At 40.3% G+C, this 16,072-nt stretch overlaps 1 protein-coding gene across 1 annotated transcript in view; it reads left to right on the forward strand.

Annotated features, from left to right (window-relative positions):
- The window catches only part of lama5 (laminin, alpha 5), a 225,779-nt gene that overhangs the window by 61,054 nt on the left and 148,653 nt on the right, over nt 1–16,072 (forward strand). The window contains exons 4-6 of the mRNA XM_052031153.1: nt 8,410–8,528; nt 9,239–9,409; nt 10,196–10,293. Coding sequence (XP_051887113.1) covers nt 8,410–8,528; nt 9,239–9,409; nt 10,196–10,293 — 388 coding nt within the window. The remainder of the gene's footprint in view (nt 1–8,409; nt 8,529–9,238; nt 9,410–10,195; nt 10,294–16,072) is intronic.

Consider the following 16,072-nt stretch of genomic DNA (forward strand, 5'->3'; position numbering starts at 1 on the left):
ACCTGCCCCTCAGATCTCCTTTAAATCTTTACCAATAAAAATAAGCAAAAAGCAGATTTCCAGACACTGGAAATCTGAAATATAAACAGAAAATGCCGAAACACTCGGCAGGTCAGGCAGCATCTGTGATGTGAAAAGAGAAACCGAGTTAATGTTTCAGATCACAACTTGAACCAATCTGCTTTTATCAGTGATTTAGCCAGCTTTTATTTCTTATATTTCATAATGGCCCTATCAAATTAATTACAAATGCAAACTTTGACAATGATTCTTATTTTGCCTCAACATCTATTATTTTGGGTTGGGGATTTTTTTTATTTCAAAAAATGTTTTGTTCATAATGTATACAGAGTAAACGCAAACAGTACAAGTGTTTCTCTTCATTTGTTGCACCCAAAATTCAGTTACATTCTCTTACAATGCATCAACACCACTCATGTTTCCTCTTTAACCAATGCATCCAGGAAACATTTGAGAGGCTGTTATATAAGGTCCGTGGTGTCAGGACTGTGATCCTTGCCCATACAGACTTTGTTGTGGCTCCACTGAGCTTCAGTGCATCCCTCAGCACGTTTTCCTGTACCCTGGAATGTGCCAATCGGCACCATTCACTTGCCGACAGTTCCTTACACTGGAAGACCAAGTTTAGGGCAGACCAGAGTGTACCTTTCATCCAGGTGATAATCATCCACCAGCAATTAGTTTGTCTCAGTACACAACCCAGGGAACAGTCCTTCGATTCGAGTCAGGTTGGGGATAGCAATGCGAATATCACCATAGTCCTGGGCTAGTTCACAAGCCATAATTAAGTTGGTTAGATGTCTGTTTGAACATTAATGTTCTTAGTACATTTCTGTTTTAAAATATAATAGCCTAGATTTTGTTGTGAGCAACCACATTCATTGGTGAACTAGGAGAAAACCTAAAGCCCTCGCACCCTTTGTGGATTTCCAGTTCTCCAGAGTCAGTTACTGATGGGAATCAGTTCAGGAGCATCCCTTCCATTTGTCATGCTTGGTCAGCAGCCAACCACATTGAGAAATTCTCTCAACCAGAAAGCAGAAGGCACAATTCGCATCTAAACATTTTAAACATTTCACAGAGAACCAAATAAAGGTCACAACACCCACATAAGAGCTATCTGAAGCTGAAGTATCTTGTGTGTTTCAAAATAATAAAATGCTATATATGGAATTATAATCCAAGTACATAAAATTAGATGTTTTAGGGCCATTATATTATAATGGCTAAGTGCTATTCATGGCTTAGTTCACTAGTTTAAAAACTTGTTTGCACATCCATGTAACATTTTCCAGTGATATTTCTATCTAACTATCTGAAATTTTGGTCACTGAACCTGGGCCATTAGTGCTGTTTCCTTCACTTCTGAACATGGGTGTGCAGCAGCTTTTTCATTGCTGCGAGGTTCTGTTAAACTATTCTCGCACAAGCTTTGTTTCTCATAAATGAAAGTTTATTACTCAAAGATTCTGCATATCAAATGGCTTGAAGTGGGCCTTTGTGTCTCCTTAGGGCACCTGGTTTTTAATATAACACCTCTTGTAAATGCATGCCTGGGATCTCACGTTTCCAATCTTATGAACTCAAACCACCTATAGTTGAACTGGGATGTAAATATTTTCAGATTAGACTGCGGTAATCTTGTTTGTGTCCATGGTTGAGAAATGGAGACATAAACATCTCCTGGTTCCTGTTGCATTATTTTTTTAATTATTAATTCTTGCCATTAATATGCTTTTAAATCTTCATGAAATTCTATCTGATGAAAACTTAGGCACCTGATGTGAGATGACAAATATTTCTCCTTTAGCGGCATTTGCTTTTGATAATGTGGTGGGAAACTGCACTATTAATAGTTTTACTTATTTCCAGAGAATAGTTTGTTGGTTTATCCCTCTCCAGACTCTTCTCTCCCCCCCACCTCCACACCCATTCAACCCAGGGGAGATGGTGTGGTTCTGGATTTGGAATAGCTTGGGTCAGTGAAATCCAAACATATTATCATCACTCGTTTCAACTCCGTTCAGTCTATGTGAAGCAGATCAGAAATAAGCCACTGCTGCCTTCAGTGGAAGAATTGCTCAGGTCACTTTGTGCAGTGAAAACATTAACAGTCATTATTTGTTTTAATATGTTCACATCACTACACATGATGTGCATAGCTATTTTTTGTAATTAATGTTTTTTGTGATTTTTGTATGAATGCCAAGTTAGAATAGGAGTCTTAATTTGCAAGCAACTGCTTATTTTTTGTGCTTTGTCTTACTCTTTTGTGGTAATACTGCAGTTATGTTTACCTTGCAATGACCAAGGGTCTGTCTGACCTCTAGTAATGAAGACCACCGAAATGTAAACCACTGGATTTGAGGAGGCAATGAGATGTTAGCCAAGGAGTAAACAAGTTTAACAGAAAGCAAAGAAACAACAGTTTAATTAAGGGTGCACAGATGCTTTTCATATCTTTTTCTGGCATTCATAAACTCTTTAAATCTGAAATAAATGGACAAAATGCAGTACTTTTGCAGAAATTTCCCTGGTAAATTCTGAGTTAACTGCTGCATATTTCTAGCATTAATCGATATTTCAATGATAGCAGGTTTTATTTTATTTAAAGGGATAAAACGATTCATGCTAAAACCAAGAGGCTATTAAAATGTGGAATGTATTAGCTCATGTGGTCATTGATGCTCTCTTGATCACAGTACTGGAAAGATAAAGAAAGATGCAGAAAATAATACTTTGTTGGTGCCAATATAATAAACTGAAATGCCCTTTCTTTGGGTTTGACTCTCTCTATAATTCTCTGAAGCCTAGATGATTAAAATTATTGGTGACTGGTTCAGCTTTTACCTCATTCCCAGCAACCTACGTGCAGTTCAGGCAGCATCTATGGAGGGAAGTGGACAGTCGACGTTTCGGGTTGAGACCCTTCATCTGCACTGAAAGAGGGGAGATAACCAGTATATTTTTTTAAAAAATGGAGGAAAGGGGTGGAGCAAGAGTTGGCAGGTGATAGGTGGATCCAGGTTTGGGGATTTGGGGGGGGGGTTTATAGGCAGATGGGGGTGGAGAGTGGGAATAGTGTCAGAAGTTGGGAGATGATAGGTGGAAGTGACAAAGGGCTGAAGATGATCAGAGTTTAGATCAGGCTATTGCTAATAGAGATAGCACTTCTGGGGAATTTTTCTGATTTGAGCTAATTCATCTTGTGTATGGATTTCTCCAGTCAATGTAATCTTGACAAAAACCATTCATTGTATTGAAAAGTTAAACAACTACAGACTAATCTTTTTGAAAGTGTATATCTCATTAATATTAGAAACATTCAGGGGGTCATGCAGCACCCGTGGAAAGAGAAACAGAAAAATCACTTATGATTAACATTCTTTAACCTGAAATATTCTTGGTTTCTCTTTCCACAGAGGCTACCTGACCCACTCAGAATTTCTAACATTTTATTTCAGATCTCTAGCATCTGTGGGAGCTCTTTGGTTGTCAATCTTATGTGCTTTATTAATTCACTCGTGTTAAATTCATTAGGAGAGTTTAACAGAGACCTTTACACTTCTAGAGTTTAATAAATTTTCTAAATGTACATCAAAAAATTTAATATGACCATATAGTCATACATTTTAAATTCCCCTACTGGAGAGGTCTTTAGGGGTGATGGTTAAATGGAATAGATGAACTACCCATTCTATTTTTGCCTGTTTGCAGTTTGAGCATAGTTGTTAATGAAGGAAAAGAGCAGGCCTTGTACATTTAATAAAAGTCGGTGTTCTAATATGTCCTGAGAGCTCCAACATCATTTCCATGTAATGACTTAACTGGATCACTTGAGGTGCAGAGTACAGTTTAGAAGACTCGTGAGGTTTTCCCAGGAAGAAACTGTCTTGTGTGGCACCAAATGAGCAGCAATGAATATGCAGGGTTCTTCTGCCTGGCATTGTCCACTATGTTGTCCATCACCTGCCACCATCAAGAGCAGTTACCTTTGGGGCACACCAGGCAGAATCATAAAAATTCACAGTACACAAGGAAGCCATTCAGCCTATTGAGTTCACTGGTCAAAAATGGACTTTGGGTTAATTCCATTTCTGACCACCATACTCTGAGTGAGTTTTTTTTTCTCAAGTTTCCTCTATTCTTACCTATTCACTTCAATCTGTACCTCATATTTATTGGCCTCTGTGGGGAAATATGTCCTTAACCATGTCTAGGCCTCTAATAACTTCTACATCCCAATAAAATCTCCCCTCTGTCTCCCATGTTCCAAGGAAAATGACTCTGGCCTTGTCAGTCTCACCTTGTAACTATAATTCTCTGTACTGCCGACGTCCTCTGTGCCCTTCCTTGACCTTTCATCCCATTCCTTGAGCTTTCGTATCCTTCCTAGAATAATTAAAGTTTTTTTATATAGTTCCAACCTGACCTCCCTGCTGTTACATTCCATGGCCCAACTATCTGCTGCCTTAACCACTTCATTTACCTGACCTACTTTAAGGGATATGTAGACATGCACTCCCTGATCCCTCTTGGTCTGAAAGTCTAGCAGCAGTACATTATTACAATCTCGCCATAAAAATGGGCTGTGCCTCCTGCCCCCACTCCTCTATCAAATGGCCAATCACCAGAAGATTAAATTCCCACTTGTTAGCAGGTAAATCTGCATGGAGCATCATTCAAACCACAGGTATGACTTTTACTTTCCATGAAACAGCAGCGAGATCTGTTCTAGGGAGTCTTTGAGATGATGTGTCTGGAATCCTTTCTACACAAAGCTTCAGCCACGTGACCTTTGAGCACTTCTACAACTGTTGCTCACTGTAATACTGATGTGCCACATGCTACATAGCAGAGCAGTGGAAATCCATGGCCCAAAACTGCTGAACTTGGTGAAGAAGCACCCAGGGAGATTCCAAACACCACAGATCTGTGTGTCAGGACCAGATGAAGATCAAGTGCAAACAGTAGAGGGAACGTGTAATAATCCAATCAATCCTCCCACCTGATTTGACAAATTCCACCCAAAGAATCATTGTATCACGCACACAGAAATGGACCCTATGGCCCAATAATTCTGCACTGACCTTCAAACATCCATTTACACAAATCCCATTTGTTTACTCTCCCCACGTTCCCATCAATTTCCCTCCCAGATCCTACCACACACAAGAGTGGGCACTTTAGAGTGGGTGGCTGCAAATCAGTCTCTACATCTTTGATCTGGGAGCAAACCAGAGCACCCAGAGGAAACCCACACAATCACAGAGAGAATGTGTAAACCCCATACAGACAGCAGCTGAGACCAGGATGAAACTCTGGTTACTGGAGCTGTGAGGCAGCAGCTCTGCTACCTGCATCACTGTACTGCCCTGGCTGAGTGTGCAGATCTCATGTGGGACTCATTAATCACCTCTGAACCTACTGATGTTACTAGAAGCAGATTGTCCTCAAACCCAAGGGGCTGGCTTAGGAGAAGAATAATTACACAATGCTTCTGGTCTCTGGCAATGGAAAACCTTGGCCTCTTCATGAAGCATAGTTTGTACCTCAGGAGAGCTAGTGGTTTCTCTATTATTTCATTGAGAAGGTAAAATAACAAAATTGCCAAAAAACCCTTGCAAATAAAGTTAGAAATTTCAGCCCCTTTTCAGCAAAAACAGGGAGGGGTTACTTTACATTCCTGTTGTACAGGATCCTCCCACAGATTCTGTCCTCGTCCGGCAAGTCCTCTCAAAGGGTTGGAACTTGTCTAAAGTCCTTGCCTGTTGTGATAAGCTTCTGCTTTGCCCACTTCTCCAGTTCTGTGATAATTAGATGCCAACTTTCACTCCCAAATGTCACCTCCACCTGGGCTCCCTCCACTGACTTTATAATTATGGATAACTCAGTAGAATGGACAGTGGATATTTCATATCACTGTAGGAGGGGACACTGTAGAGGTCACTGCCAAACAACAAAGCAATCTGGAGCTTGAAATGAAGGAACAGAGAGAATCATACTTCTAGATACCAACTAATATAAAGACAAAGACATTTCCAGTTCTGTAATATTACCTTAATCCTCTTAAATCATGTTTTCGGATGAAACCTTTTTTACTGGGTGGAGGGTCATTTCAGGATGAGTTTTTTTTTTAGGCCATTACATCTGTTGAAATCTATTCAACAACCCTTAACAATACAAACCTTCAGTTGGTATATTTAATATTATAAGAGATAACTTCTGCTAAGGTAAAAGATTTAAAAGATCCATTTATTGCAAAGTTAATTTTAAACTGACATCCTTTTAGGCAACACTCAAAGTTAGTACATTGCAGTTTTGCTGCAAATTTCCAAAGCTATTAATGCTCAGGTAAATGCTTCTTAGGAACACTTCTCCTTATGAATCTGGCCACAACATCCTTGTAGAGCACTCACTGCTCTGATGCAGATTCATCACCACGTGTCTTGGTTGAGGACGTCAAAAATTAGGCTGGAACAGAGTAAAGGTTAATTTAGAAGTAGGAGTTAATTTAAAAGATACACTGGCATTGGATTCAAACCAGATATCGTCTATCACCACCTCACTGGGTGGTTAGCATTCCTCCTTCATTGCTCTGTTCTTGCAACCTCTTGGCAACGTGTGCATCCATAGGGGTGGAGAGATGACCTTCCCTCAATGATTGGCCAGTAGAGCTCTGAGATGAACCTTCAGCGGTTGGAAGTTATTGCCAAAATGGGCTGAAGATTTTGTACTACAGGAGTGGAGTCACTGACTGACGTGGGTGGTGTACCTGTAATGCTGTATCAACCTTACTGTGAGTCTAGTAGCATATGGAGACACAAGAGTCTGCAGATGTTGGAACTTGGAGCAAACAACAAACTGCTGGAGGAACTCAGCAAGTCGAGTATAATCCATGGGGGGTGGGGGTAAGGAATTTTCAACGTTTCAGGTCGAGGCTCTGCCTCAGGACTGAGGGTGGAGGGGGGATGGTGGTAAGACAGGGATTATAGGTGATAGGTGGACTGAGGAGAGATGATGGCAGATGGAGCCAGGTGGGGAGGGGATCCAGTGGGTGAGGTGGGTGGAACCAGGAAGGGGAGGAGGATGAAAATGGGTGATGGAGGACTGAAGTGGGGCAGTGGGGGGGTGGTATTGGGAAAGGCAACAAAAATGGGGAGGACCTGAGGTGGATCAGGAGGAAAGAGAGAGAGGGTGGGGGTGGGAGTGGGGGGAAGCACAGGAGATAAGAATGACCTGATGTTGGAAAATTCAGAGTTCATACCTTTGGGTTGAAGACAACTCAGATGGAATATGAGGCATTAATCTTCCAGTTTGCATTGGGCCTCACACTGGCAGTGTAGGAAGCCAAGGGTTGACAGGTCAGTGTGGGAATGGAAAGGGGTGTTGAAATACAATGCAACCAATAGCAAATGGGTTTTAGCTGATGCCATGTTTTTACTGTTCTGAGGCTATTGCATCAAACAACAAAGTCAACAGATAAGCAGAGATCTGTTTGAAATAGTTGGAGGTCATGGCACATGAAAATTGCTCCCCTGTACTAAGGTATTGACCTGCTTGGCATATTGAGCACCTTATTACGGAAAATATTAACAATGTGGAAAATGTGGTCATAAGTTCACAATCTACTACCTGATGAAGGTGCGTGAACATGGCAATGCCTTACTCCAGACAGGGTTCCAATCAACCCAATTTAAATGCATGGCAGAAGACACTGCATTCATTTGGTTTTTCCCACTAGTAATGCATGTAGAGTATTTGTCTTGTATCTATATAAAAACTCTAGTGCAGTACTGAAGGAGTGCTGCATTGGCAGGCCTGTCCTCTTTTTTTTAATAAAACATTAAGCCAAAGGCTGGTCTGTTCTCTTAAGTGGATTGTAAAATATCCCCCCCCCCCCCACCCCAAATTATTTTGATAAACAGTAAGGGAGTTATTTCCAGTGTCATGGCCAATATTTATCCCTCTGTTAAATTTACTGAAATGGATTATTATGGCATTGTCTGTGTGAGTTTGCTGCACACAGATTAGCTGCCCCAATTCCTACATTTTAGCAGTGAGTGCCCTTCAGAAATATTTCATTGGCTGTTAAATGCTTTAGGATATCATGAAAGGCACTATGCAACTGGAAGTCTTTTTTTCCACAATATTTTTAATCCCTTCTTAATCTAACTTCCCGAAGTACCTGTCCATTATTACCCTGGTTGGAAATCCTTTCCTGTTCTTTTGACATATGTATAGCTTCAAGTGAATTTATTATCTGCTTTGGAAGATTGGAAGAACAAAATTCTAATTTATTTCCTTCAAATATAATTTGAGGCAAAGGGTTGCTTTATTAAAACCACATGCCATGTAATCCACTTTCTTCTCTCTCTCTTTTTCTAGCTTCCAAAAGAGATTGCATTGAGAAATTTGGGCCAAAGACTGTGGAACGCATTATAAACGATGATGATGCAATCTGCACCACTGAATATTCACGTATAGTGCCTCTGGAAAATGGAGAGGTCAGTGGACAGCATTTTAACGACAAGGACCTGGATTTATGTTTTAACACCTTGAAGTCCACAAATATTTTGTGTAATGAAATCACATTTTTAATATTTGACATGCAATTTTTGGTTTAGTGATGTCACAGAATACTAATTTACAGTGGCTAGTGATGCAAGGATATATCAGATTAGATGCTTGAATATTCTTTGGCTAATCATTGTTTAAAATTTTCTACATATGGGTGTCCAGGTCAAGCACAGCTTCATTGTACATTGTGTCCTGATTTTCTGCAAGTAGATGTGATTTTCTAAGTGGCATTTCAGGGTCAAGGACACCTTCTATCCCACTGCTATAAGACACTTGAACAGACCTCTTGTACAATAAAGATGATCTTAATCTAGCTCATCATGGCTTTTGCACTTTATTTGTCTGCCTGCACTGCACTTTCTCTGTAACTGTAACATTATATTCTGCATTATGTTTTTTTTCCCTTTTGTACTATCTCGATGTACTTGTGTATGGAATGATATGTCTGGATGGAACGCAAACAAAAGCTTTTCACTGTATCTTGGTATATGTGAAAATAATAAACCAATTTCCAATTAGCAAAACAAATGCAAATTGTATCCATCTCACAGTTAATAGGCATAGGAGGAGTGTTTTATAAGTAGTAACATTGAACTCTGTCACAGTGTTTGACTAACTCCTCTGCTTCCAACTATAGATTGTAGTTTCCTTGGTAAATGGACGACCTGGAGCCATGAATTTCTCCTATTCTCCTGTCCTTCGTGACTTCACCAAAGCCACCAACATCCGACTGCGGTTCCTCCGAACAAACACCCTCTTGGGGCATTTGATGGGCAAGGCATTAAGGGACCCCACAGTCACACGGCGGGTGAGTGCTAACTGTATACCTGCACGTCGATGCTGGAATCTTGAAGGGGTAGTACTCATGGGGGCTCACCCCAGGGGCACTGGGAGAATCACTATCACTGATCATTAAGACAAACACAGCAAAAAACAGAAAACACTCAAAATGCTCGACATCTGTGGAAAGAGAAACAGAATGAATGTTTCAGGTCAAGTACCTTTCAACGGGACTGGGAAAGTGAGAAAACAAGTAGGCCTTAAATTACAGGGACCCAGATTTGGAATCTGAATTTGTGCTGAGTTAGTTGCTCTCAACTGGAGTATCAGTAATGACGTTGTAATCACAGGGTCTACATCTAGGGAAGTGGAAAGCTGCTTACTCCTTGTGCAGCAGCAGTTCACATTTGATGCTTGTATAAATAGTGGATGATGACAAGATCTGTCTCTGTGGAGATAACCATAGTCAAATGGTCTGTCAATATTGAAGCTTACATTTTGATTAATGGCAAGTTGGGCAAATCAGAATCAGATTTTTTTTATCACTGACTTGTATGACATGAAGTTCGTTGTTTTGTGGCAGCTGCACAGTGCAAAGACATAAAAATTACCGTGCATTACAAAATTCCATATGTATTGAGTTTTGGGCCACACATTTGAGTTTATGCACAAAGAAGTGTTCTATAAATTAATTAGTTTGTGTATAAATTCAGATGAATTTGGGTTTTTTGGGAGCCAAGCCATCTTTACATTTAATGTAAAATACCATGATAAAATGTGCAGTCTGTGAATGGAAAATGCTCTTCTCTTTCAGTATTACTACAGTATCAAGGACATCAGTATAGGTGGGCGTTGTGTCTGTAATGGTCACGCTGATGCTTGTGATGCAAAGGACCCATCTAATCCATACCGGTGAGTTTTGCTTTGTCTGCTCTGTTTTCACCAATAATTGACAATTTGCAATGGATGCTATGCTACCAAACACTGGACCACTTTTATTGGTGGAAACTGAGTACTAAATATCAAAATAGTTTGTTTTACTTTATTCCAGCTTTGAACTTACTTGGTTAGCTATATGCTCCTATATTTAACTATGGGCTCCTGAAGGCAGAGAATGCTGGTAAGGTACATTAACTCTTGTATCACAAACCTTCAGGTATCTCCGTGGCAATGTATTGGTGTGGCAACAATTGTTTCAAACATTGGGAGGCACTACAGTGAAGCCTGTTTCTCACATGGGATGAATATACTTTCTAGCACGGGTCATTGGTTAATGAGTGAAGCTGTTTGCTCTGGTAGTTAAGCTCAGAATAAATTGTGACAACCTAGAGTTAGTACTAGGTTGTTTTGGGATTCTAAGGTAAGTCTACAGGCGAGCAGTGGGAATTATTCAAGAATGAAACAGTGAGAGTTCAAGGGTAACATATCCTGTAGTGGTGAAAGATAAGGCCAGCAAGTCCAAGGAACTCTGGATATCGAGGGCTGGATAAAGAAAACAAAGGTAGCTTATGGCAGGTTTAGAGAACTGAAAATAGGGGAGGCCTTTAAGGAGTATAGAAAGCTTTTTGTGTGATATTTAAAATAATTAGGAGAGTGAAGAAAAGGCATGAAGTTTAAGGAAATTATCAGCACTTTTCATAAGTATGCTAAAAGTAAGAGGGTAATCAGGGAAATAGTGTGCCCATTGGGGACCAAGGTGGTAACCTGTGCATGGAGGCAGAGGATGTTGCTGAGGTCTTAAATGAATACTTTTCATCTGTTTTCACTCCATAGAAGGACATTGTAGTTAGAGAATTAATGGAGAGGGACGGTGGAATTTTAGAACACTTTACCATCTAAACTGAGGTATTTGATGTGTGAATGGGCTTAAAGATGGAGAAACCCTAAGGCCTGATGTGATGTTTCCCAAGCTGCTATGAGAGGCAAGGTAGGAGATTGCTGGGACCCTGACAAAAATTTTCAAATCTTCTCTGGTGTCATTTGATTGGAGGACAGGGAACATTCAATAAGGCCAAAGGGATAAGTAAGGTAGTTAAGGTTCTAATTTGATTGAATTTTTTTGAAGAGGTGAATAAGTATATTGTTGAGGGTGGTGCTTTAGTAAGGCCTTTGACAAGTTCTCACAAGGGTGACTGCTTCAAGTAGTAAGAGCACATGGAATCCATGGAAATTTGGTAAATTGGATCCAGAATTGGCTTGGTTATAGGAAGCAGAGGTGGTGGTCAAGGGTGGTTGTTGCAATGGGAAGCCTATCACCAGTGATGTATTGCAGAGATCGATGCTGCTACCTGTTTGTGATATCCATTGACGAACTGATGTAAATATGGGAGGTATGATTTAGTAAGATTGCAGAGGAAATGAAGGTAAATAATGATGGAATTTGTTCCTGAAAAATGGGAGGACTTTTGGGAGGACTCATAAGGCTAGTATATACATAATGTATGGTAGGACCCTTGGAATTATTGAGGAGGTAATCCAGAGATGGTGGTGTACAAGTCCAAAGATCCCAGAAGGTGGCAGTACAGGTAGATAAGGTGGTCAAGGAGGCAAACGGGATACTTGCCTTCATTGGCCGGTTATGGACACAATGGACAGGAGGACATTGGGTAAATATGCTCCATGCTCTGTAACTGTTTGACTCTGATTTTTCTGGAGCTCTTTATTCAGAAAGCTATCGACACCGGGGAGGTGGAAGAGAATTGATTTAAAATATTCAAAATTGAGATATATAGTTTTTTGTTGGCTAAGGGTGTTAGTCGATTCAGAGTCGGTAAAGAGAGTGGTAAGCCATGTTCCATTTGAATGCTGGAGCAAGGTCAAGTTACTAAATGGTCTTCTCCTGTCCCTCTCCGCTCTTACTTTCACCAAGAATGGCAACCAGGCATGAATGCACTAGCAGTACCTCAAAGGAGGGGTTGATGCTGATGTTCATGAGGGAGAAAAAGCTTGTCCCACCATTCAGAGCAAGCTGTATTCTCTGCTGTTGAGAATTAACTCCCATTAACTTGTTCTTGTGATTTAAATAATGGAACTGTCAGTGGAACTTTTTGAAGGGGGGAGAGGTGAACTTCTTCCATTCAACAGGGTAAAACAGAAGAGGTAGTTAATGTAAACTGACAGACAAGGATTCCTGGGAGGAAGGGATTGCCCTGGGAGGAGACAGTGAGTAAATTAAACCTCTTGTTTAGAAATGTGAAAAATCAGAGATTATTACATTGAGTCACAAGAAGTCCCTAGAGGAATTAACAGGTAGGTAATGGGTAAATGTTTCCCCAACTGTGGAATCTAGAACTATGGGACCACAGTTTCAGAGTAAGAAAATTTGCTGCTGGATGTGCAGAATTTTTTCCCACCCAAAGGGTTCACTTTGCTGTTTTAATTCTTAACTCCAGAGGCTGAATATATTCAAAGGGTGAGAGGATAGGGTGGGGAAGTGGAATTAAGGTTGGAAATCAGCCATGCTTTGTCAAACAGTTTTAAAAAAAAAGTTATCTTGTTAACTAGAAATTCTTGAAATTCAGTTGTCAGAAGAACTGGGGAAAATGCCAAACATAATTATTTGCATTTGACCTTGCTCCCCTTCGAAAGAAAATATTTGTTGACCTCACCAAGAGCAGTTGACATTTCTTTTCCAATAGTATTTTAAGCTTTCAAAATCCAGAGTCGTAGATAATGTGCTTAAGGAGTGATTCAGGTGTAGAATCAACTAGAAGCAGTAAGAGTTACAAAATTTCAGGAATATACTTGTGGTGTTGGGTGATGTGTGAATTGGTGTTGGAATTTCCAGTTGAGCTGATTCCTTGTAAAGCTTCCTCTGTCAAATGTGAATCTGGGGGTGAGCCATTGAGAATGACTTTAAGACTCTGATGCCCCTAAATAATTTAACTTTCTGCGTGGATTGAGGTTTTAAATTTTCTGAGCAAAAGAATTTGTAATGAATTTTTGAAGGTGGTCATGGATCAGTAGTGGCACTCTTGACTATAAATCAGAACCTCTAGGTTCCTCAAGGGCAGTTCATGCAGGAGCCACGAGTATCACGAACTTCCTTGTGAGGTATACTTTAGTGCTGATCAGATCAGAGTCATCCAGGCTAGCTGATTACCAGGAAGACCCAGAACGTCTGCTTCCCACTGCCTAAGTCAAAATGGGATCTTGGGTACTGTGGCCAGGAAAATCTCCACAATAAAGCAAAAATTGAACCTTGCATCCCCTATCATTTAGCTTTCTTTATCTGGATCAGCACACAAGTAACAAGTACTTGATTCCACTGGCAACAAGCAGTCTTCAAATATTTCACTATCTTTATCCCGGAGGATTATGGAGGTTAGAGCTTTGGGGCTATTTTAAGAGGAGGAAGATGAATACTTGAACGATTGGGGAATTCAGGGTTGTGGGGGATTGAGTTGAGGTCTGGGACAGATCAGCTTTGACCATATTGAATGGAGGGGCAGGCTTGAGGGGCTGAGTGGTTTACTCCTGCTCTTATGTTCTTGTGTTCAGGCCCTTGTCTGGATAAAGCCCCATATTAAATCATTCCCCCCGATTCCCCCTTGGTTGACTCTAATCTCATAGCAATATCTTTTAAACTGGCATGTTTAGTCTTCATACTAGTTACATTTCTGAATAGTGCTAAACTGTGGGCAACATTAGTCTGTTGGGTTATTGCAAAATGAAACTGATTGAAATCACTGTACACAAGACCCTTACAGCGAGTTGGGAGAGATCCACCCATCTCATCAGCTGAGTTTGGACCCTAATACAGAAGATGAAGTAAGAACAGAAATGCTGGAAATACTCAGCAGGTCAGGCAGCATGAGAGATGAAACTTCATTTTTTTTCTCTCCTTTATAGTTCTGATGAAGGGCTATTGACCTGAAACATTAACTCTATTTCTCTCTCCACAGACGCTGCCTGACCTACTGAGTATTTTCGGTTCTTATTTCAGATTTTCAGCACCTGCAGTTGTCTTGCTTTCCTGTTTGGAGATGACACACGAGGACATTTATCCAGATCCCATCAATTCAGATTTAAAATGACATTTAATTAATAGGCAGCACAAACTTTGATATCTTGGCATCTTTTCACAAGTGTATCTTTTAAAGCACTTGTTGCTATAATTTCAAGGGCTTCACTTTTGGAGTTGCTCATAGCAGGACAACAAATTATTAACATGATTCACAGCTTTTTATCTTTATTGGATAAGCATTGTTGTCTCTAGTTATTGATACCCATAAACCCTAAAGGTTAATTCAGACTTGCAAGTGATTGTTCTGATGGGATTAGTTTATCAACTGGAAAGGTTTCAGTGTATCAATGAAGTTGTTGACTAAAGCTGTCATGTAATCATTGATTAATTAAGGGAGTGGGGTATTATTGCTCTCACTGTACGACAGGAAGTGAAGATATGGTACAGATGAAAGATTATCTGTTGTTACCAAAGCTTTAGGAAACTTGAGTTGTTGCTCTATTTTTCTGTGATTTTATACAGTGGCAGATATGATTTGCTCTGAGGAGTCAGTATATTAATCACTGGATTGTATGCCTGGTAATCCTTCCTGTGCCAAAAAAAAAGAACTGAATGACAGAGACCTTGAGTTTGATATCATTGGCCAGTGAAATATTTACACTGTGGCTGGTGATGGAGACCATGTAATTGCTGACATCCAGGACAGAAGTCTGCTGTCTGAGAACTAAACTCCCTCGCATGTTAGGGGAAATGGATTTTTGGGGCCACATGTAGTTAATCACAGCTGTACAGATTAGGTTGAGGTTAAACAAATATTAGTCATGTAAGAGTTGTTGTTTGTGGATGGGGCTCATCATAGATTTGAGACACGGAAGCTTACAGAGAGGAAGATGAGGAGATGCCTGAACTAAAGCCTTTCAGTGATGGTGGTGGCTGGCAGTTGAAACTATTGCAGTTGATTCATTGTAGAAAATCCCCTTCAAGAGAATGAAGGTTAGGAATTGAGAGATGGGGAAAAAAGCTCGGAAGGACTTCCATAGGTCTCTTAAGGGCCTGTGTTTTTATCCTGGCAATGTTGGAGAGTTCATCTGGTAGCCTATAAATCATCATGTGAACAGCGACATGCTTTGAATTTCAGCTTTTAAAAAGCAGCATTCCTTTCTGCAGGCTGCATTTTAATATTGTACAAGGATTTGTTAATTGCAAACAAAAATGTTGACCTTGTACATAAAGCTTCAGGGAATGAAGCCCAGCTGATAGAATTAACCGAAGGGAATTCTTAGGATAGATGGAGAAAAGCTATTTCTGCTGGTTAGAATGCCAGGACAGATGGGTGTGGAGTTGGGAGATGTGGGAGTATAGCCTTAAAAATTAGGACTAGGCCTTTCAGGAGTGACATTGAAACACTTCTGAACTCGGAGACGTGCAGAAAATTGTCCTTTTATAATTGATTGTATGTTTATTATTAATTTTCAAGGTTGATCAACTTTTATTTCAGTCCATTAACGTTTCTGGGATAACGCCTCGACCTTTAAACTGTTCTGATGAGTTGAAAACCTTTTGCAAAATAAATCATGTGTGGACCGCTTTCGTTGGTGAGCCCACCATCTAAGCTCCCCAATTGGCACAAAGGTGTCTTGAAGAGGAAACCTCAAAACCACCGTGTGTTGGTGAGTGTTCCTCAGAGGCTGGGGTTAATGGACAGATTTGGAACTTTGATTCTGC

Source organism: Pristis pectinata, chromosome 16 (assembly GCF_009764475.1).
Source record: "Pristis pectinata isolate sPriPec2 chromosome 16, sPriPec2.1.pri, whole genome shotgun sequence".
NCBI lineage: Eukaryota > Metazoa > Chordata > Chondrichthyes > Rhinopristiformes > Pristidae > Pristis > Pristis pectinata.